This window comes from Scardinius erythrophthalmus (assembly GCF_964197995.2).
Source record: "Scardinius erythrophthalmus genome assembly, chromosome: 1".
Taxonomy (NCBI): domain Eukaryota; kingdom Metazoa; phylum Chordata; class Actinopteri; order Cypriniformes; family Leuciscidae; genus Scardinius; species Scardinius erythrophthalmus.
Window position 1 is genome coordinate 69,375,763 of NC_138221.1, and position 22,874 is coordinate 69,398,636.

At 38.9% G+C, this 22,874-nt stretch overlaps 1 protein-coding gene across 3 annotated transcripts in view; it reads right to left on the reverse strand.

Moving 5' to 3' along the window:
• The window catches only part of LOC308688067 (NACHT, LRR and PYD domains-containing protein 3-like), an 88,864-nt gene extending 66,217 nt beyond the window's left edge, over positions 1–22,647 (reverse strand). Inside the window, exons 1-2 of one of the 3 annotated variants that reach the window (XM_081360916.1) lie at positions 22,334–22,647; positions 9,919–10,306 (exon numbers count right to left, since the gene is read on the reverse strand). In XM_081360916.1, the coding sequence (XP_081217042.1) occupies positions 9,919–10,253 (335 nt within the window). In that variant the 5' untranslated portion in view covers positions 10,254–10,306; positions 22,334–22,647. Of the gene's footprint in view, positions 1–9,918; positions 10,307–14,598; positions 14,925–22,328 lie in introns of those variants that run through there. The other 2 variants (XM_081360918.1, XM_081360917.1) reach the window with 2 other exon arrangements.
• Positions 22,648–22,874: the final 227 nt, after the last annotated feature.

A 22,874-nucleotide genomic window follows, 5' to 3' on the forward strand; every position in this document is an offset into this window, starting at 1 on the left:
TTATTTTTGAGCAAATAGTCATTTCAATCGAAGTCAGCCAGTTCAACAACAAATGCGTCTAAAGCTATTTATTGTCGTCGTCATAGGATGTCTCAACAAACAATGTCAGACAGTTTTATGTCACGTACATTATTTTTTGCAGCAATAACAAATGTAAAATGAATACCTCTATCTCCACAGACAGTATATAAACGTCTATCTCCCTGTAGCATTTGTTTTCTGGTTCTGTAACGTTAGCCATCTTCTCATATTTGCCACATAAGCATGTGTGTAAGTTAGTTTCAAAAAATTGCGCGAAAGTTATCACAATTTGTTTGTGTGTGTGTGTGTGTGTGTGTTGCACATCCATAATTGCAAAGGGGACGCGATTAAAACTCTATAAGTACATAAATGTATCAAATTCCGAGACGTTTAGTCCATTCTCATTCGTGTTTATTCTGTGCCGGACTCTCTTCATCATCTGGGTCCAGCAGGGCGGGGATTATGCAGCTCATTTACATTTAAGGTGGTACACACCAAAACAGCTCTTTTTAAAACAGGCCCCAAAAATGACATTTTCAAATGGTTAATAAATGAACTGTGGGGAATTTTGTGCTGAAACTTCACAAATACATTCTGGGGACACCCAAGACCAATATTACATCTTGTAAAAAGGGGCATAATAGGTGCCCTTTAAAATATTACAGAAAAACTGACATGAAGAAAAAGCAGTGTTCATGTGAAATTATTACATGTAATTGATTTACTTGTAAATGGCGACGGATGATACTTAAATCAACAGTTATTCTGTAGAATATAAAGTTTGCTGTTGCTAACATAATTAGGCAAAAAAAGGCAAAAATAATTAACATGATAATCAACAGATGGCTTACTTTTCCATTTGTTGACATGACACGTTTTGATTCAGATGGTAAATATCGTATTAAAGGAGAACTCCGGTCAATTTTAACATTGAGCTCATTTTTTTGTACATTTGGAGTGCTGTCAATACAGAGAACAACGACAAAAATCGGTGTTGCCTACACCGAGTTATTCTATTTTTAAAATTTGCACCCTGTTGACTTCAATGGGGCAAGTACTAAACCTGCTTTTAGCCTCTTAACATCCTTGATGTGTCATTACAAGTGCACAGAAAATGTGAGTGATTCCTTCTGAGTGAACACGAGTGAGTCTGACTGCAGTAGATGTGAAAGAAATGTATAAAAATGATGTTATTTAAGCCAGCGCAAATACCTTTGTTTACATCCTGTTTTTCGGTTGAAGTCCAAAGTAGTCGATTGCAGAGTTCACACACATAGGTTTAATACCTATGATCACGCGCGTGAACTCGGCAATATTAGGTAGGCTACAGTAGATAGCCTACATGTTAATTTTTCTCAAGAAAAAATATATCTCACATAATGCTGTAAACATATAGCCTGGCAAGCCAGACCTACATCAAGATGTTAGGTCTGGAAACTCACCATAGTCAAGGCTCAATCCGAGGGGCGGGATAAACGGCAGTCTTTCAAATTCCCTCTGCACGCAATAGGACAGCGCTTCAACCAACCAGAGCGTTTTCCCAACAGCAGAGCTTAGTTGATAGATTCAACTTTTGCCATATCTGGCCGGCAAAACTACGAACACATCTTCCTTTTTTTAAGAATGACTTAAGTGCCGTTCTTTGCTCTTTTCTCAAAGAAAAACTTAACTCCAAGTCCTCCAGAGTCGCGGCCAAAGCCGATTCGAAAGACCGTTGTTCTCCATCAGCAGTCGTCATTCTTTGTTTTCAAGTGGCAGCCGTCGCAACTCTGTCGTCATATGTTAAGCCCGCCCCCGCCTACTCTATACACGACGTGATTGGCCTGACCCAATTTAGGTTTTTGCAGCTAGAAGGTCTATTGAGAGTTGCTAGACCCACCTGGCTGCGAAATACATTTTGCTGCCGCTAGGGTGCGTCTAGATTTCTAGGCTACGGCAATGCATCACATATGCTTAAACTTATGTAGCCACGCAACAATAATTTCAGCATGCATTCACTGTTTACACCGGGACGTGATGGAGGAAAAAATATTGTATTGCAGTCTTTGCGAGACCTTGTTTGTAGGCTATGTCACGTCTGCCAAATAGTTACAGACAACAGCAAAAAATGAAACTCCCCACCAACCTGCTTCTCCAAATCCACTCGTACTTTTGAGGAAGACATAATCGGCTACCAAAGTAATTGAGCATAGAACATTTTCAATTAACAAAAAAATATAATACTACAAAACGTGCTAATATACTTCAACTAGCCTAAGTGAAAAACAAAATGCTGTTCTTTTTCTATTTAACAAAATGCATATTTGCAATAAAACATTCCCCTTTTCAAAGCTACACTTATTTTTTTATACATTTTTTATAAATTGTATACATTGTGTACCTGTTTGGCTTGATATTTTATATTCATTTCATTTATTTTTGTTCTCAGGTGGGTAATTTGCAGAAGGTGCAATCCTTTTTTTGTAATGTTGTATTAAGAAGACAAAACTAAGGCCAAATGGCCTTTACTATTTAAGTTTTTATTCATAGTTTTACATGTTATACATGTTTTACAGTATAAAGTTGACAACTGTATTGTTATATAATTGTTGGCACTGGCATTTATAAACACTAAATGGGTAAAAATTACAATAAATAGGCTTATTCTGGAGCCAAATGTTGGAGTTGGAATAAATACCTCAGTTTTTTTTTTTTTTTTTTGAGAAATAAAAGCTAAATGCTTGATCATTTTACAGCCACATCATTTTCGTTATGCATTATTTGTTTTGGTTGTTTAAAAACGTAAACTTTTTTTATCCGATTACTCGATTAATCGATCGATTAAATGCTAGATTAATCGATTACAAAAAGAATCGATAGCTGCAGCCCTACTTAGATTAAAACGTACCGTTGTATCAGTGCTGCGCGAGCTCTCTCTCTCTCACAAACACGGACGTGCGCACACAGAGAGAGAAGATAATTGTAAAATGAAAATTGACAGGCTATAGTTTAAATTTTGTTCTTGCTTGTTTTTTTTTCTGTCAAAATGTCAGAAAGCATTTTGTATTATCCATCTGTGTTTTTAAAATTCGTTAAATGACGGACGTTTTACTGTTAACACAGCCCTCGTTATATGTCGGATTCGTCTAACTTAGCCTACTTGATATTATTTTTAGAATAAGTGATTCGTTATGCTATTATTGGACTCCTGTCTATTCATTGTCAACTGTTTTCTATAAATATGTTTGTATTGGCTAACATTTATGCAGCTACTGCGTGTCCTGTTTAAAATGTGCAATGTTCAAATGCAAAGACAGCACGTCACAAATAGAAGCTCTTTTCCCTGTGCTATTTAGTATCATATTTGGATATTGGAATAATAAATTAAGTAGCCTATCTTAATTGTACACCTGGTTTTTTTTGTTTTTATTTTTTTTTCTAGGGGTTTCTTAATTTTAGACAAGCTGACCAGCACACATTATTTGCAATGCAATGCAAAATAATGCATGTTTGTCCTGTCTGTGACATATTTTGCACACAGGTAAAGGTGCTCAACATAAGTCATTTCTAAAGTAATGTTTTGGAAAATATCTCTATTTGATTATCAGTAAATTTGTTTTCTATACAGAGATATCGGTATCGGCCATAACAGCAATATTAAAGGGGGGGGTGAAATGCTATTTCATGCATACTGAGTTTTTAACACTGTTAAAGAGTTGGATTCCCATGCTAAATATGGACAAAGTTTAAAAAATTTAATTGTACGTTTGAAGGAGTATTTCTGTGCCAAAAATTGTCCTTCCGGTTTGTCACAAGTTTCAGAAAGTTTTTTTCGAGTATGGGTCTGTGTGACGTCAGCTGGGGCGTAATTTCCTTATATGGGTCCTAAGGGCACTTATCCCGGAAGGTCGCGGGCGCGCGCGCACTCGTAGACCATAGAGCAAGAGAGCGAAAGCAGTACGCCATCAAAGCGCTCTGCTCGGCTTTTGGGAAGTCAATGTCGCCAAAGAAGTGTGTTTTTGATTGCCAGGGCAAGACAACCCTGCACAGATTCCCAAAGAACCCAGCATTAAGGGACCAGTGGATGGAGTTTGTTTTTCCTGAGCATCAACGGAGTTGTGTAAGACTGTTTGTTCCCTGCATTTTTCGACGATGATTGTTTTATAAACAAAGCCCAGTTCGATGCCGGATTTGCAGATCGTCTAATGCTTAAGGATGGAGCAGTCACAATGATAAAGGTTCGCGGTCGTGCGTTGGAACCGGGCGGTTATTGAAACTGCTTCAAATGTCTCTGTGTGTTGTTAGCTCGGCGCGTTAGCACAGCTTTATATAATGAACAGTTTAATTTTAATGACAGTATATTATTAAACAAAAATGCATTTATTTTATTTATTAAAATAAATAGAACTGAAATGATTGGTTTGAACAAGTACTAACTTAGATATTATGCAAAACGCATTACTTTTTATGCTAAAGTGTTTGTATCAATACTGGGGGCCTTTTGCCCCATCCTGGTGAGTCTTTTAAATCTTACAACAGTATGAGGCGTAGGCTTGGGCAGTAGTCGAATTTTGATACCGTCAATCCTCCTTCCTATTTTACCTGGGTATACGGTATTACCGTGACTAATAAAAAATTATGACATAATGGGCTCAGACGGCATCACCAAACTGTTGGCTTGTGCCTACACCGTTCAGAAACTGAATGCCAGATCGGGCAAAAAACATAAATAAATCAAGCCCAACCCGTGCACGTTGTGTCCGGCCGACGGCATTAACTGTTATTATGAGCCCGAGCCCACCATTATTCAACATAATATCTGTGTGCGTGCAACAAGCAAGAAGTGCCTTTGTAATCCGGTGACGAGTGTCCATTGATTTTTATTAATAAAACTTTTCTGCAAAGATGGAAGTTGACGATCGCCATCTCTGTAGTGAACGCGCCTATAGAGAGAAATGCACACCATTGATTAATCAGACTATATTTTAGGGCTGCAGCTATCGATTCTTTTTGTAATCGATTAATCTAGCACTTTATCGATCGATTAATCGAGTAATCGGATAAAAAAAATAGTGTTTTTAAACAAACAAAACAAATAATGCATAACGAAAATGATGTGGCTGTAAAATAATCAAGCATTTGGCTTTTATTTCTCAAAAAAAAAAAAAAAAAAAACCAGAGGTATTTATTCCAGCTCCAACATTTGGCTCCAAAACTAAGCCTATTTATTGTAAGTTTTACCCATTTAGTGTTTATAAGTGCCAGTGCCAACAATTATATAACAATACAGTTAAGTCAACTTTATACTGTAAAACATGTATAACATGTATAACATGTAAAACTATAAATAGTAAAGGCCATTTGGCCTTAGTTTTGTCTTCTTAATACAACATTACAAAAAAAAGGATTGCACCTTCTGCAAATTACCCACCGGAGAACAAAAATAAATGAAATGAATATAAAATATCAAGCCAAACAGGTACACAATGTATACAATTTATAAAAAATGTATAAAAAAATAAGTGTAGCTTTGAAAAGGGGACTGTTTTATTGCAAATATGCATTTTGTAAAATAGAAAAAGAACAGCATTTTGTTTTTCACTTAGGCTAGTTGAAGTACTGTATATTGGCACGTTTTGTAGTATTATATTTTTTTGTTAATTGAAAATGTTCTATGCTCAATTACTTTGATAGCCGATTATGTCTTCCCCAAAAGTACGAGTGGATTTGGAGAAGCAGGCTGGTGGGGAGTTTCATTTTTGTTGTTGTCTGTAACTATTTGGCAGACGTGACAAACAAGGTCTCGCAAAGACTGCAATACAATATTTGTACCTCCATCACGTCCCGGTGTATACAGTGAATGCATGCTGAAATTATTGTTGCGTGGCTACATAAAAGTTTGAGCATATGTGATGCATTGCCGCAATTGGTCTGACTGGCGCGTGAGAGAGACGTGTGTGTGTGTGTGTGTGTGTGTGTGTGTGTGTGTGTGTGAAGGGGTTCTTTTTTAGGCTATACTCTCTTGCAGTTGAACGTGAATACATTTATTACTTAAAAACATCAAAGCTAAACATCTCTAGTCAAATCGCATCACGACATCACTACAAATACAGTATGGGATTAAAATCAGCGAACATCAATGTATAGGCTTCGGAAGGGGCGGAAATATTGGCGCTGGGTTAAAAAAAAAATGCGGGGGACAGAATCGTTACCTTGTTTCAGCGACGCTGAAAGGAAGCGATCCCAAACTGTAGACATTCTCTGCCGTTTATATGGACATCTTTACTCTCCGCCATCGCGCCAACTAAATTCAAAATGTATCGACATTAGGTTAGAGGTGTTTACATCTCGCGGTCACCTTTTTATTGCACAATTTACAAATTGCCTCGTCAGTATTTACCGCCTCTCCTTTCTCATTCGGTTGGAACCAGAAATATTGCCAAACTGCAACCACACATTAGCATTTTTTAGGCAATAAATAAATTATATATATTATAGGCTATATAAGTGCCGGTAATGGGGTATTGAAACTGATACCGGTGCTATTTTAAGGGTGCTTTCACATCTGTAGTTCAGTTCATTTGGTCCGGACCAAGGGTGAAAAATGATACTTTGTAGCATTTTTCAGGCGTTTTGGTTCCTTTTCACACCAGACTGATCGCTCTGGTCCGAATCAGTTTATGAGTTGATAAAACGAACCAAAATGCAGTCACGTGACTACATCCACATCACTCTTGGCCAGATATGTCTGGCATTTCCATAACTGCACTTCGTTTGGTCAGAATTAACGTGCGGGAAAATCCGTCAGATAACACTCCGCTGTTTACTATGGAGAGACGACTGCGTGGGCTGATTGTATCCTTCGTCATATTTTATTATATAGTTTGTCTACTAACGTTACACCACTTTAGACAAACAAGATTATTTGAGAATGAAGCGAGTAAACTTACAACTTAAAGTTTGTCCGCGAGTGCAAACTGTCAACAAACATTTCTCCTCATCCCATAATCACAGCGCAGCTGACTACGGCAACTGGTTTAGTCCAAAAATGCGCAGTTCTTTGGCAGTTGGTTCTGTTCAAGGTCGGATCACGTTCTCACCACAAACGAACCGCTCCAGAGTTCGTTTCAAAACGTACCGAGACCACCTCTTCGAGCAGGTCTCGGTACGCTTGTTTGGTCCGCTTTTGGTGCGCACCCGAGTGCGATTGCCGCATTCACACCTGCCCAAACGAACCGTACCAGTGGGGAAAACGAACTCTAGTGCGATTCAACCGAACTAAATGAGGCAGGTGTGAAAGCACCCTAAGATCCTGTGGTATCCGATATTACCGTAATACCGCCCAACCCTAATGAGGCGGCAATTTTTTTTTTACCCAGACTCTGGATAGTCGGGGGTAAAAGGCTTAAAGGTGCTATAAGCGATCTCACGCGTTTTTTAGGCTAAATTTTTTTTTTTTTTTACATACCGCAAACATCTCCTCACTATCCGCTAGCTGCCTGTCCCCTGAACACACTGTAAAAAAAACACGGTCTCTGCAGACAGCCCACGCTCCACAAACTGCAACATAAACAAACTGAGCAACAAACAGAGCTACCCACAGCACGAAGCATAAACTGTTCCAGCCAATAACCGACAAGAATGATGTGGGGGTGGGGTTCGGGGGTTAGTGCGCGGATGAGGAGGAGGGAGGGTCTAGATAGCCTCCGTTTTGTTTGATAATAATTCAAACATCAACAAGAGGTTACGCCAACCGAGATCGCTTATAGCACCTTTAAAGGTTATTGCCGCCACATACATGTATAAGATTTTTTTACCAAAACAAACCACGTTAATGATTTATTTTCCCACAAAATGTATTGATCCATCAATATTCAATAAAAACATGTATTTTTTCTGCAATCATATACTATGCATAAAGAGCAAATGGCTCTGAATAGAGAGTGAGATTCAAGAGTCAGCCATAGAAACATACTCAGTTAATATTAGATCAATACTATTATTAAATCTACAACTGCAGACCTGAGTTCACCTTCACTGCACAACAGTTTGACAGTGTTTAGACCCTCAACATAACAATAATCTCAGACAGCAGCGTTTGATCAATATCATCAGCTCTGTCGGCCTAGAGAAGTTTTAGATGCTGCTCTGATCAGACTCTTCACTGATAGCAACATCATTCCTCTGAACCTCAAATAATATTGGCATTAATCAAAATAATTACGCTGTTTTGTGCATATATGATACATACATCTTCTGTTAAGCTGCTTTTAAACAGTTTATATTCTAAAAAGTGCTAAAGAAATAAACTGTGGTAACTATTTCGATGGTTCACTTTAGACATTCAACTAACCAGAAGTTACTTTGCAACTACATGTGAACTACAAGTCATTAGAGTCATTAGAGTATGAGTAGACTGTTTAATATCTGCTAACACTTTATTTTGATGATCCTCAACAGACATTTTACTGACTATAAGCAACTTTACAATTACATGTCAACTTATTCTACTAACACCCGTTTCACACATACTCCGTTTGCAGTGCGTATGCGGTGCGTATTTTTTTCCGTACCCATGTTAACAGGTTAGAGCTTTCTCACTGCGCGCGGTTGCAGTCCGTCGATCCGTTCCAGTTGCGGTGAGTATACAGCAGTGCAGAGATCGTTTCCGCACAGAGTCTATTTTTGCTGAGCTGCAAACGCTGAATTAAAGTGACAGCGCATGTTTCATGGTCAAAATGAACACAGATTGACCTAAAAATGTAGTAATTTCACCATAAATGCGATTAATTAAATAAAATGTAGTAATCTTAACATAAATGTATTTAATTAAATACTATTTTCACTTTAAGACCGGGGTAAAGCAAGGAAAACTACAATTTACCTCAACAAGGCGACATAATGAACGACACTCGTGGAGGTGGAAAAACAAATTCTTTGTGACATGCAAGATTTATTGTTTTAATTTAAATGCAAAAGAAAATGCATGAGAGTCGGCTGTTTTTTATATAGCCTAAGTAGGCTACATGGTTAAATATTTGACCACTTGCTTGAGGAACTTAATATAAAGTAATGCATTGAATAATAGGCCTACGTTGTTTAAATTGTGTTTAAATGTGCATACGTAAGAGTGTATGTGTACAAAGAGAATCGCAATGCTGAGACGTTAAGACCAGGGTAAATCAAGGGAAAATACATATTTCAACAACGCAACATAATGAACAACACTCGTCTCATTCGTGGAGGTGGAAAAACAAGTTCTTTGTGACATGCAAGATTTATTGTATAAAGATTTACATTATGCAAAAGAAAGAGTAGCCTATATGAGTCTGCTGTTTTTGTCAATTTTAAGGTTTAATTTAAAATGTAGTCTATGCGATTTTATTATAAGTAGGCCTACATGGTTAAATATTTTGCCACTTGCTTGAGCAACTTAATATATAATTATATATAAGTAATGCAATGAAGTTTGTTTAAATTGTGTTTAAACGTGAATACGTCTATTAAAGAGTATATGTGTACATAGAGAATCGCAATGCTGACAAAAAAACTTTTTTTTTTAAATAAAATTTGCTGATAACTTCTGGATTTGAAATACAATTTGTTTGTGGTACAGCCGGATCAGTTATGCACTGCAAACGCAGCTTATGTGAAAGCACTTTAGCGCGTGCTGCTCCTGCACCGCATACGCACTGCAACACGCACCACACACGCACTGCACACGGAGTATGTGTGAAACGGGCGTAACCCGAACTGTAACACCTTACCCTAACCTAACAGTCTACTAATACTCTAATGAGAAGTAGTCCATATAGGTGATTTGTGGACAAACGCCCATACAGATAAGCTGCCATTGGACTCATAGTGCCCTCGAGGGACCGTAGGGTGAATACCCAGCCCTAACTTCATGATACTCACACAGGGTTAGAGGTCACAGCAGCTCCATCACTGAACATAGGGGGCTCAGGCATGGAGATGTTACTCTTCATAGACACACAGCTGAATCCTGGATATGGTCCTTCACTGAACATCGGGGGCTCAGGCATGGAGATGTTACTCTTCATAGACACACAGCTGGATACTGGATATGGTCCATCACTGAACATCGGGGGCTCAGGCATGGAGATGTTACTCTTCATAGACACACAGCTGGATACTGGAGATGCTGCTCTCTGAGTGTGAACAGACGCCTCCTCCCCTCTCTCCTCACACACACTCATTTGGTTCTCCTCTCTCTCCTCACACACACTCATTTTAAAGATACGTTTCTCCTCTTCCTCCTTGATGTGACACTTTATGTAAAGGCCTGTATGTGGACACAGAGGACATGCACAAAACACAATTGAATTTTGAAATTGTTTTGAATTTTGAACATTGAATTTTGGTTTTATTTAAATTACATTTAATTCATTTTAACTTAACGTCAATAGTTTTTCTCCACTTAATAGTGTGTGTTTGTAGAGCAACATGCCCACTGCGCATAGACACGTCGAAACGACGTCTTTTCTACGTCGTTTTTGCACGTCCAATTTTGCTCCCCTAAAGGTGCAGAGTGTGACGCCAGATGACGTCTTTTTTCCGACGTCTTCCGCACGTCTAATGTTGACGTCAGTCCACAAAAGTTAGTTTGTGGGAAGAAGGAAGGAGACGGGGTCGGCTTGCTGTGGATCGACACACACACACAGATCGAACTCGTGATCTTAGCGTTACAAGCGTCAACGCTCTACAGTTTGAGCTACAGCATCACACCTTTGTACGCGTCTCCAGTTATGGTTATCACCTGATGCTGAGACGATCAAATTGAGTTTTTGGGAAATCATCTTAAATAATTATAAATAATCTGTATTCATATGTATTAATCATGTTGATAATAACAATGTTGATATTTGTAAATAAAATAAAAATATTACAAAGTAATCATTAGGGGTGTAACGATAGCCTACGCGTATTCGTAGGCTATTGAACCGTTTGGTACGAGGCTTTAGGTTCGGTGTTCGGTACGCATTTTCAAACCGAACGGTTCGTTGGACCATTTTGTCCTTACGGCCAAAATTTCGTTATTTCAAATGTAGGCGCGTTGCGCGTGGCAAGCGCGCTCATAATGTTAGAGACGCCGGCGCGACCACAACATTGCCCAACATCAAATGGCAAACGTAATGCAAGCAGAACGAAACTGCTTGTTATTGTGTGGTTGAAGGACCGTTTATCAGTTTGGACCAGTGCAGCTCGAGCCGATCGTGATCATGCGACACTGTTACTACACAGCGCTAAGAGATCCAGTAAAGAAAGCATTTGAATTCGCCACAGAAGTAATAACATCGCTGCGAGCTCTAGTGAGAAACATTCACATTTCTCCGTTATTAACGGATCAAACAGCGCTGACGTGGAAACCTGGAAGAAAAATTGTGCCATGAATGAACTATCCAGTGTCCACAGATCAGCAACATTTACCATGGATTTACTGTAGTAACACTAACTGCAACCATGGAAGTTTGTCAGGAATAGTAGGCTATAATGCCTTCAAGTAACACGTCGGTTTTATTTTGACATTATGAATACAATTGCTGCCCCCAAATGTTAATCTGAACTAAAATAAAGCTTTGTTTATAACTACTAAAATATTACATTTCATTTTTTCCAAGGAGCTGTTTTGTTTTATATGCTCCTAAGAAGAGTCAATTATAGCTCTAGAATTGCTCAAAGTAAAAAAATATCATACTTTATGATTTTAGTTTTAATTAAAAAAAAGAATAAAAAAAATATTAAATCAAGGAAATTTCCCTGGCATTTCTTTCTTTTTGCTGTATCAAAAACGTACCGAACCGAACCGTGACAAGTGTATCGAACCGAACCGTGAATTTTGTGAACCGTTACACCCCTAGTAATCATGTAAATTTCCTGCACCTGTCATAGACGTCCAAAAAAATTACCCAGGTCAAAGGTCCAATGTTGAACGTCAATATGACGTCCAAGTTGGGTCATGGTTGGACGTCCAAATAGTGGACCTAGTTTGGACGTCGAATAGATGTCCAGAATTGGACATGGACCGACGGACCCAATATAGACATGATCTGCACGTCTATCCGACGTCCAATGTTTAGTGGGTGTCGGCCACACTTTCAAGCACAGCATCCTCGTTTAAACACTGGATTCACCTTCACTTTAAAGGGGGGGTGAAATGCTATTTCATGCATACTGAGTTTTTTACACTGTTAAAGAGTTGGATTCCCATGCTAAACATGGACAAAGTTTCAAAAATTAAGTTGTACGTTTGAAGGACTATTTCTGTGCCAAAAATACTCCTTCCGGTTTGTCACAAGTTTCGGAAAGTTTTTTTCGAGTATGGGTCTGTGTGACGTCAGCTGGAGCGGAATTTCCTTATAAGGGTCCTAAGGGCACTTCTCTCGGGAGGGCGCGCACGCACCCGTAGACCAAAGCGACGAGCAGAGAGAGCGAAAGCAAAGCAGTACGCCCATCAAAGCGCTGTGCTCGCGATGTCAAAGAAATAAGTGTGTTTTTGGTTGCCAGGGCAAGACAATCTTGCACAGATTCCCGAAGAACCCAGCGTTAACGGACCAGTTTGTTTTTCCAGAGCATCAACGGAGTTCCCTGTTCCCTGCATTTCGACGATGATTGTTTTATAAACAAGGCCAGTTCGACACCGGATTTGCAGATCGTCTAATGCTTAAAGGGACACTTCACCCATTTGCATTAAGCTTTGCATTGTTAGAAACCCAGTCATACTATTGAATGGTCATGCAATATTTTTTCATTTTCCCCCGAGACGAGAGAAATCTGTATTTACCTCTTTACACTTCCTCCTACAATGACGCAAAAATCGTCATTTTGCGTCATTGTAGGAGGAAGTGTAAGAGGGGGGGATTTCTGTTAAGACTACAAGCACTAGATCCACCCTTTCAAACCCGCCCATAGGGGGTTGGACCTAATGCGCTAACAGACCTATCACAGATCAGTGCGAGTGCGTTTGATTTCAACGGCAGAAACCTGCAGAAAACAGGGACGAAGAAAGCTGAGTAGTAGGGGTTACTAGGGCTGCACGATATGAGGAAAAGCTGCGATGTGCGCTAACATTGTTTAATATTGCGATGACGATATGACTTGCGATAAATATTCAAATGTGAATGTTAGCTATAGCCTACTGTTCCCATGTCTTAGTGCTTTAATAGGTTCTTTGCGTGATAGGTCAAATGTTTATTACCTGCCTGGTTCAGATTACACGATTTTAGCGCGATATTGGCACGATCTGTTTGATGTAAGCCGGGTGTCGTGACGATTCGTGAATGTCAACGGGCATCGGGGCGCAAGATTCGATCGCTTCATCTCGTATAGTGTGTCATAGTGGGCGACAACCTACGTCGCGTCTGCGATGCTTCACGACATCACGACAGAAAGACTAGCATGTTTAATTTTTTAACGGTCCTCCACGACGGGTTCCGAGTGAGTGAGTATGTGAGCGAGAGTGTGTGTGTGCCAGTGTGTGTGTGCGTGCGCGAGTGAGTGAGTGAGTGAGTGAGCGAGGGACAGTGAGTATATGTGTGTGAGAGTGAATGAGTGAAAGTGAGTGAGTGAGCGAGGGACAGTGAGTGTGTGTGTGCGTGCGCGCGAGTGAGTGTGCGTGTGTGTGTGTGTGTGTGTGTGTGTGTGTGTGCGTGCGTGCGAGTGAATGTGTGAGTGTGACGGCACGCAATGACTGGTCGGAAAGCAACGTGTAGTCTGACATGTTTCTTGTCCACGACAAGATTTTAGGAGTCAAAATCGTGTAATCTGACACCGTGACTATATTAACAGACACAAAAATCTTGTAATCTGAACCAGGCATTATTCATCGTGTCAGGCTGTCGGTTGCGATGTGTTCATCGCGCGAGCTCATATCGCGATGACGATGAAAATTCGATGTATCGTTCAGCCCTAGGGGTTACCATACTCTATTTCCCGGACATGTCCGGCCGTCGAGATCGACAAAAATGTCCGGGATTCAGCTTTTGCTTTCTGCGGTCGCCATCCATTGTTTACATGCTCACCTTTTGTTTCAATCTAACTGAATTCACCCCGATTGGTGAATCTGAATGTAATGTTTACATGAATGCTAAACAAGTGATCGGTTGATTTGCGTTTTAACATTGCTAAGAAAATACCCGCATCTCCGAGAGAGATAGCCCATGAGACCGGTGCATCTCACAGGCGCGCTCATCAGTAATCACAGTAATACAGGGAGCAGGACGAGGCTAGCGCCGCGGGAGAAAGACGCGAGGCCGGTGGCGTGATCGGTTGAAAGACGCGAGGCCGGTGGCGTGATCGGTTGATGTGTGTTTTACCATTGCTAAGAAAATACCTGCTCCTCCGTGCGAGATACGAGAACAGTGCCTCACAGGTGTCGGTCGTCAGTAATCACGCCACCGGCCTCGCGCCGTTCTCCCGCGCCCCTCAGCCTCGTCCTGCTCGCCACAGTAAACATGATGAATGGCGACTGTAGAACGCAAAAGCCGAATCCCGGACATTTTGGGCAAACTCGTCACGGAGACTCACTCGTAGCCTAGCCTTGCCTTGATGTTTTTGTTTTCAACTGCGCTGTCTTACCGGTAGGCGTGGCTTGGGAGTGGCCTTGTAGGGCAGCGAAGCAAGTGCATTCTGGGAGTTGTTGTCTTTCATCCACATAAGCCAAAAATACATTTTCTGGCTTTTCTCAGTCTAGAAAGCTCCAAATTCAAAAATAATTTCACATTTCTTCTACATAAATGACCCACTTTCAATACACATTCATGTCTCCACGGGTGAAATGACCCTTTAAGAATGGAGCAGTCCCAACAATAAAGGTTCACGGTCGTGCGTTGGAACCGCAGGCGGTCAGTAAAAAAGTGCACGTAAACAGTGAACAGCGCTCGTGATTCTTTAGCTCCGCCGACACGGCACGCCTCCAGCCACTCGTTTTTTTCCGGAAATACTCGGAACTGCCTATCTTTCTTTTATAAATATAATAAAACTAAAGACTTTTTGGAGATATGAAGGATGCAGTACTACTCTATAGGTACTCAAGATTAACATGAGATTGACTGAAACTGAGTGTTTCACCCCCCCTTTAATGTCACTGCTGAACTCTTACAGGTGTTTTTCACAATCCGTTTTTTCGTCTCGCATTAAGCAAATATGATGTTATTGTTATGTGTTTATCCTACGGCCACACTTTCTTTCCCCAGTATAGCGATGTTCGCCGGAGTCAAATGTGACGTCACGATATGGGCGTGGGCGCGAACTGGTTGGCAGAAAGAACCAAAACATGTCGCAGCAGTCTACCTGTGTTTTGTCAGCAATCTCAGCATATGTTAATTCTTTGTCCGAAGAAGCTAAAATGAGATATAATTAAGCTTTTATATAACCAGGGTTCATGTTCTCTTTTTTTTTTTGCAATTTGACATTTAAACGAAGTCAGCCATTTCATTGGATTTTAGCTAAAAAATGTGGCGGCACATTACTGGAGTAAAGAAAGTATCTGTGAATGCAGCGCAGTTTGAGTGTTTCGGAACGTATATGTGATCGGAGAGAAATATGAGGCCCTTCTCTGACTACGTTTGAATGTGTGAGTTAAGTGTTAAACTGTTGGTGAGATGAGATGAGATAATGCAACGCTGACATAGGCTACAGTACAATGAAAGTTGCACAGATGTTGGGAGTTGGGAACCGGTGAGAAAATGTCCGGTAGCCTACCCGGTAACTTTACCAGTAATAACAATATTAATTTAGTTCTGCTTAACGGTTCCTGAACGCTGTAACTAACAGCTGCCCAGCCATCAACACAGCCGCGTGTAATTTGTTTACATACGAGCTGCACTAGGTCTATATCTGTATTCTAAGAGTTACTTGTATGGATCTCGTTAATAACTTGACAGCACTTAAATGTGTATTCTTACAAGTTAAAGGACAAACAAATGTTTGTGCAATTCCTTTTTTTTTCACCTTTTATGAGGTCAAAAAATTTAATAAACTGGCTGGTAAAAAGTCACAGTGGCTGGTGGTCAAAAAAGTTAACTTCAGGCCCTATAGGCTATATAACATTGGTTAACATATGTGACCCCGCCTGTGAAACCCCGGCTAAAGTCGCAGAATCGAATTATGAGTTAACGAGCGTCAAAGTAGTCATAGCCATAAAAATGACAAAAATAGTCCATGTGTGTTTATTGCTGTAAATGATAGATTATACCAATGGTTTTGAGATGCAATACTTACATTTTCATTTATAACATGATAAATACTGAAATTAATGATTTTATTGACACTACGTTATACTTTTGCGCAAAAAAAAACCCCCGGACGTGGGCTTCCTAAACATTGATTTCAGACGTCTCTGTGTTTATTTCGCGCAACAACACTGCTGATTCGTATATCAGTCGTTTCAGGAACTTCTTTTCTGTGTATTTTCTATTAGAAAGAGTAAAAACAGACTTTAATATCAATCCGCGAGCACCGGTAACCAGGTCAACACAATGAAAAAAGAGAGAGAGATGTCAGCCGCGTTTAGATGTCTGTGGTGATTTTTTCTTGTCATAGCCAATATTTTAAGAACTTTATTAAACTTATTTTAAGGACATTTTTGGCCTGCTACGTGTTATTTGCTGGATGATGGTAACGTTAATGCGTTGTTTTGACATCTGACATGGCCATGGCTTCGCCGGCGACACCGAAGTATGAGCAGGAACGGAAAATAGCTGCTTGCTTAAACAGCTTGCTTGATATTAATCTCGGTGGAATTGCCCCAAATTATGATTTAACCGGTTTTATTGCGGATTATTTTCTGGAGAATGATTGTGATGATGAACAGGACACTTCTTTGACGAAACTGACGAGGAATTTGATGGTAAGTTTTTGTTATTATTTTTTTATGCTAAATATGTAAAATGTATAATGTCAGTGTCCAGCCAATGTAATGCTAACACATATCTGTGATGCAAAAATAGTGGATTTAAATGTTTATTACATTTGTTGATGGGGATTGAGTCAGTTTAAATTAATTACGTTTATGGCATGATGTTTATTTGTTTCATTACACTCTGAATTGAAGTCTGCTTACCACCTATAGGCTGTTTCTTGTTCCTATGCCCTCCCCTCAATTAATCACAGGGCTCCAAACTGCGACTAAAATGGTCGCATTTGCGACCAAAAATATTTATTTGCGAGTGAAATTTCTGCCAAGGTCGCCATTGGCGACAATACAAATTTACTCCCTTTGATTGTAAAATTTGCATCCTACGTGCATGTTTTATAACCAGTAGCCTATCGTAGGGGTGTGCGATATGACGATTTTGGATCATGGACGATTAAAATGTCTCCACGATCTGCTTTTGAAGAAATATCATAGAATCGTGCATTATCTGTTCTGGCGCCTCTGTCCCAACCAACATACTGAACAACGCGACGTATATTCACATAAAATGTTAACGCAGCGGAACGGGACACTGCAGTTCACAAAAGTTAATAATTTGCATGTGCTTTAATGCCTTGTCGGTTAAACATTTAATTCGCGTGCTGATGCGCTGTTCTAACCGTGTGCGTTTCTCAGCGCGTACATCATGTGAAGCTCACATGCACTAAAAAGCCTGTCTACCAGCGCCTGTATACAGGACTAAGTTATCTTTCGAGTCTTATTGTGCTAATACTGTTAAATACACACAAGGTTTACATAAACAAAGTCGGTTATGTCTAAAGTGAAAGCAAACTTGAGAAAATTGAGAGAAAATCTGCTTGTCAAATGTGTGTACATATAGACGTGTCGCGCTCAGCTCTTAAAGAGACAGTAGCAATTGTAAACACGCTGCCGCTTGTCCTTAAAGGGATAGTTCACCCAAAAATAAAAATTATCTCATTATTTACGCACTCTAATGTTGTTCCAAAACTGTATTAATTCCCTTATAATATTTTCTAATATTAATAATTTGAAGAATGTGGGTAACCAAACAGTAGCTGGTCCCCATTGACTTCCAAAGGAGAAAAATATACTATGGAAGTCACTGAGGTACATCAACTGTTTGGTTACCCACATTCGTCCAAATAACTTTTATTTTCAACAGAAGAAAAAAAAAAATATTCAAGTTTAAAACAACTTGAGAGAGTAAATTATGACAATTTGAATTTTTAGGAGAACTATCCCTTTAATGTTAATGAAACAACAAAATGCAAAGAGAAAATTACTCACTGCTCTTGACTGATAACTTTAATAGTAGCTTTAATAAGTATCAATTTATAATTTATACAGTGAAGTCTATGTTTTGTTTTATTTTCATATTTGTTAATTTAATTACTTTCTTCAATGCTACTGTTAAATACACCTACTGTAGCTGAAAACAAAACACTCTTTATTTCATTTGTATATTAAGTTGTGTATGTGTAATGTTTATCTTTGTTTTTAATATTTAATAACAAAGAAAATAATGACTACATTTTTTATCTTCGCCCCTTTCTGCCATTCTTTTTTATTTTATATTTTGTTACCTAAGGCTTTGTTTTTAAAATATGGACATTAGTTTGGCTGTAATGCTCAGTCACAAAATAGTAAAACCAACATAAAAAATAATCGTGATAAAATCGTGAATTGTGATTTTCCTGAAAAAAATCGTGATATGATATTTTTGCCATATCGCCCACCCCTAGCCTATCGCTTCATTTGTTTGGTTAATGTCATTTAATGAGATGCTTTGCGTGAACGTTTCAATGAGTGAAAGCGCCAAAATATGAACTTATGAAATAGTTCATAAGTCGGAAGTGACATTCAGTTACCAAATAAGCTCCAGTTCCCAGAACATTCATAAGATGAAAATGCTGAAACTGTAAGAAGAGGAGAGACATGCACACAACAGGGTGACTAAAAGTAAGTGCATTGTTATGTGGCTCTTAAAAAAATTATTTGGCGCCTGTTTTTTTCCCCTATAGGAGCCAATGGCTCCTTAATTGATTTTTTTGTTTGGAGCCCTGAATCAGATCCAGTCTGACTAAACTGAAAAAATATTTTCTGATATTTTCATATAAAATGCTTCATTATCCATTTTAAATGTGGAATTAAACCCACTTCCCATTCTTGCATGTTACACAATCATGTTTTTAGGTATCTTGCTTTGAATTGAAAAAAAATTATCTTTGCATTTTCAGGCAGTGACCAACATGATGAGGAGGACAAGCCAGTTTTAGTGATTGAACCCCTAGCTACTTGTCTGGCGAACATGAAGAGGGAACACCAGCAAGAAGAATTTGCTTCGAATGCTGGAAGTCCAGATGTGAAACTGAAAATCAGTTTCTCTTGCAACTGCAAGTATTTCAATGGGGAAAAGTGTTCTTTATTTTTCAAGGAGGGAGAGTTGCTGTCACTCAGGATTTTTTTTGCATCTAGACAATTTTAGAATGTGTACAAATTTTGAGACTGACCTGTTAAAGGTATGGAAGTCAATGGGTGCCGTCAACTGTCTGGTTACAAACATTCTTTAAAATACCTTATTTTTGGTTAAACAGAAGCAAGAAACTCATACAGGTTTGGAACAACATCCGGGTGAGTAAATGATGACAGAATTGTAGTTTTTGGGTAAACTATCCCTTGAAATTTTATTTATTTATTTATTTTTTACTCCAGATTTACTCAATGTTACACTGTGGGCCAGTAAGAGAATGATAATTTCAGAGAATGAGAAATGGTAGGCTATGTTATTTAATTGATATATTATTGACATTTCACTGATATTTCATTTTACTAATAAAGTTATACAAATCATTCCACTGAATTGACATGGTAATTGTTGCTACGATCAAGCTCTTGTGGTACCCCCATTCGTTTTCAATGTTTTTATATGGGGGTATTATTGTTGCAATATTCCAAATAAATAGATTAATATTCACAAATAAATGTAAAGAGATTCACAAAAATGTATTGAATTCACAAATAAATAGATTAAGATCCACAAATAAATGTAAAGAGTTTCACAAAAAATATAAAATACACAAATAAATAAAATGAGATTTGCAAATAAATCAAATATTTACAAATGTTTAATCATTTTACAAACACAACTCTGCCTGGAATTTATTTGTGAACCGCTTTCTGTGCATTTGTAAATCGCTGCACACATTTGTGAATCGGTTCCTGTGCATTTGTGAATCCCCTCACGCATTTGTGGATTTTGAAACACTTCTAGCGTTGACGTGCAGACAGATCCACAAATAAGTGGACTCCACCCACCGCTTACTCAAGCCAATCAGACAACGGCCACATTGAGCTGCCACATAGCACGTTCTTGCTTCAACCAATCACGTTTGGCTTTACACTCGGCGTGGGAACTGATTCTTGCATCCTTGAAAGGAGCAGTAGTAGCGCTGAACTGTTTGTGTGGTAAAAACACTCTGTTTTCAAAAGATTGTTGGAGTTTATATTATATTTCCCTTTATATTTCCATCAGGATACACTCAGGGAATTATGATAATCAGAGATCCCGAGCATCATGAACAGTCTCTACACCGGCAAGAGGCGCGACACAGCGCGTCAAAAGCAAATAGGCACTATCTATTCACTGCTGCCGTAGCAGTTTCAAATAATGTAAAACTAGCATGTTTGAAACGTTAACACATATTCCCTATGTGACGTCTGCTTAGCTGCATACATGCCTGCATAATCGTACTCTTAACGGCTCTGATCGTAGCCTACTTTGACTAGTGCTGGTTACTTGAAAAATCATATTTCGGCATTCATTGATAGTAAACGGATCCCCGCACTTCTAGATAGATAGAAGATAGATTAGATTAGAAGATTAGAAGATAGCCTCGCACGGGGTAGACACGATGCAAGAAATTACAGGACATACGATTTTGCCTTTTAAAGCACAATTGCGGTGACAAATAGCAATAGGACATAAATAAATGTCATGTAGAATACCAAATATGAGGCCAAATGACCACCCAATATGGAACGGTACGAGCCTCAGCATCAGCGTGTGCTGCAAATAAAAATCTTGCAATGCAAATTAAAAACTCGTGTAGCTATTTATGGGTTGAACCCAGTTATTCATTAGTCAGCTACTTGATGCTTTTCTGTTCTATCTTGAATAACGTGACGCGTCCATAATGCGCTGTTCCCATAACAGAGATGTAAAGGGCTGTTTCTCTGGCTTTTTTCAAGGCTCATACAAATTGTGGCTTGGCTTGACAAGCAGTCTAATGGTGTAATTCTAACAAAATCCAAATTTTAAACATATTTTATGGGCCTTTACATGTACTTTTTGAAATGCAGATGAATTGATGAATGAGCACAGAGCAAGATCGCCCAGTGTAAAGCCAAACGTGATTGGTTGAAGCGAGAACGTGCTACGATTGGCCAGCTCGATGTGGCCGTTATCTGATTGGCTTGAGTAGGCGGTGGGTGGAGTCCACTTATTTGTGGATCTGTCTGCACGTCAACGCTAGAAGTGTTTCAAAATCCACAAATGCGTGAGGGGATTTACAAATGCACAGGAACCGATTCACAAATGTGTGCAGTGATTTACAAATGCACAGAAAGCGGTTCACAAATAAATGCCAGGCAGAGTTGTGTTTGTAAAATAATAAAACATTTGTAAATATTTTATTTAGCCTATTTGCAAATCTCATTTTATTTATTTGTGTATTTTATATTTTTTTGTGAAACTCTTTACATTTATTTGTGGATCTTAATCTATTTATTTGTGAATTCGATAAATTTTTGTGAATCTCTTTACATTTATTTGTGGATCATAATCTATTTATTTGTGAATTCGATAAATTTTTGTGAATCTCTTTACATTTATTTGTGGATCATAATCTATTTGTTTGGAATAATGCAACAATAATACCCCCATATTTTTATGCTTTTAGCTTTTTGGACATGTACATCATAATAAATAGATCTGTTTTACAAAACTTTAACACAGCACGATACAACCATTTTTCTTCTGTGTTTGCGCTGCGCAGCAAGCAGCTATTACTTTTCTTCTGCCAACCAGAGCGCACGTAACCGCGTCGTGACGTCACGGGCGAAGATCGCTATTACTGCGTCACTGAACACGCATTACAATCTTATAAAAAATAATTAAATACGTATTTAAAGTCAACCGAAGATTTCAACATTAAAATAATATTCTCCTGTTAAAGGAAAAAGTAAGTGAGAAAGTTTAACCATTTTCGGCCATTTTATGAGTAGCCTATTACAGTTGACGTGGTATGAAAGTAACTTTCAACTTTATCATGTGTTTGTGTTTGAGTTCAGCATAATGTCTGTTTAGACGCAAATACTCTATCGATATTACAGCTATGAAAAGTTTAACGACCTTACTGTCACATGTGAAGAGATTGCTGATTTTTTATCTTCTGAAATGGCGTCTTTACAGTCATCGACTGCTTTCGTTTTCACTGAGACGAGTAAACATCCAGCAGCTCCTCTTCCTCGAATGAATTCTTTTCACACTTCCGGGTTTGGGAATAATGGAGCGTTCAAGTCATCTCGTAAAGATCGTATTTACGAGTTGAGCGCACATAAACGCCACCACAATGTCATAAACTCGAGATTTTCTTTAAGCCCAGATCTTTACGAGTTGGGTGCGTCACTGAGAAACATGGCGGAATATCATCATCTTCTTCTTCTTCTTCTTCTTGTTTTTTTTTTTATTTTTTTTACGGCGGATCGCAAACAAATATGTGCATTACCGCCACCTATCTCAGAAATGGACCATTGACACTTTCCTATACTTCTTTAACCTAGCAACCGACATAAATTCCCCTTATTTACCCGCATAAAGGCTTCATAGAATTTCATCCGGCGCTGTGTGTTCAGCTCCTCAGTCCCCATGACAGGAAAAAACAAGCAAAAAAAAAAA